General features: G+C 45.4%; 1 protein-coding gene across 1 annotated transcript; it reads right to left on the bottom strand.

Moving 5' to 3' along the window:
* Positions 1-3: 3 nt before the first annotated feature.
* Positions 4-1,397, bottom strand: LOC112505596 (ABC transporter B family member 15-like; the record flags this gene model as incomplete). Its single annotated transcript, XM_025109477.1, has 2 exons — positions 4-909; positions 1,029-1,397. Coding segments are annotated over 2 exons (1,275 nt in total), but the record flags the coding sequence as incomplete, so codon positions are not given.
* Positions 1,398-1,402: the final 5 nt, after the last annotated feature.

The raw sequence follows: 1,402 nt of genomic DNA, 5'->3' as shown, positions 1-1,402 counted from the left end.
TATAGTACCAGCGAATAATGTCGGTTCTTGGCTCACTAGTGCGAAGTATTTCCTTAGAGTTCTTAAATGGTACGACTTTATATCTCTTCCATCGACTTTAACAACACCTTTCATCGGATCGTAAAAACGTTCGATTAACCCGATTATGGTCGACTTGCCGGACCCACTTTGTCCAACTAATGCAGTTGATTTTCCGGCTTCGATATTGATTGAGAAACGGTTAAAGATCATGACATCAGGTCGAGAAGGGTAAGCGAAGTAAACGTCACGTAACTCTACATGGCCTGTAATGATCTCCGGCTTTTTACCATCGGGGTCCTCGGGTTCGATCAAGGTGTAACGGTCCAATACTGCAAACACAGACCGAACCGCATCGGACCCTTTGGCTAGATCATTTGTCATGGTTCCAGCATCTGCGATGACCCTGCCGGTGCTTACCAAGATCATAAATGTCTGGAAGAGTGCTTTTGCCCCGAGATGACCATCGCTAATCAATTTCCCACCGTACCAAAAGTCTAGAGCCCAAGTACAAGCCATAAGGCTTTGAGAGAACCCGAGCCCGATTCCAGCATACCAAGCTTGCCGAATGCTTTCCCGCATTGGCGCTTTTTGGGTTTCTTGGAGCATTTTCAGGATTCGTGCTTGAGATGAAAAGGCGGTGACAGTACGCAGATTTGAAACCGCTTCGGCTGCGAGCTTGCTGCTTTCGTCTTGTGATTTCATGGCTTTTTGCGACATGTTCTTTAATAAAACTCGTTTGCAATAGAAGCAAACGATTATAATCGGCTGAACTGCGATCATAACCACCGCTAATCTCCAAGCAATCACCAACCCCATCGTGCAAGCAATCATCACTGCCGAGAACGTTTGAATTAGAAGCGCGGATCTATCGCCAACCAACGATCTCACCTGCAAAATTATCGCTCACATGATCGTTCGCTCTAAATGCAAAAAGAACCATTTCTTTTCGAGAAATACTCGATCGTTTACAATAATGAAATACCATCAACTAAACGTAAATTCCATACCACGTTGGCATCTTTCGCGAGCCTCGAACAGATGGCTCCGCTCGCATTCTCATCCTGATCGAACCACCCAATTTCGAAGGTGAGTATCTTCGACAACATCCGTTCTCGGACCCTCTTTGTTAAGTACTCACCCATGGCTGCAAAATTGTAATGCTGAATGATGTTGATTACCATCGAAAAAACCCCCAATCCCGCAAAACACAATGCATAAATCATCGTTTTGTGCTTGATCTCATCGTGATCAGCCAAGAAATACACCGATATCATCGACCCCATTGCGAATGCATAAACCGGCTGAACTGCACCAAATAGAACAGCTCCTACACTCCCAAACAACGCTTCCTTCCATTCAGGAGCGTTCATCGCTAAAAGCC

The sequence above is a fragment of the Cynara cardunculus genome, unplaced genomic scaffold, assembly GCF_001531365.2.
Source record: "Cynara cardunculus var. scolymus isolate 2C unplaced genomic scaffold, CcrdV1 Un_Scaffold_12683, whole genome shotgun sequence".
Classification (NCBI taxonomy): Eukaryota; Viridiplantae; Streptophyta; class Magnoliopsida; order Asterales; family Asteraceae; genus Cynara; species Cynara cardunculus.
This window is presented reverse-complemented; position numbering and strand designations above follow the sequence as displayed.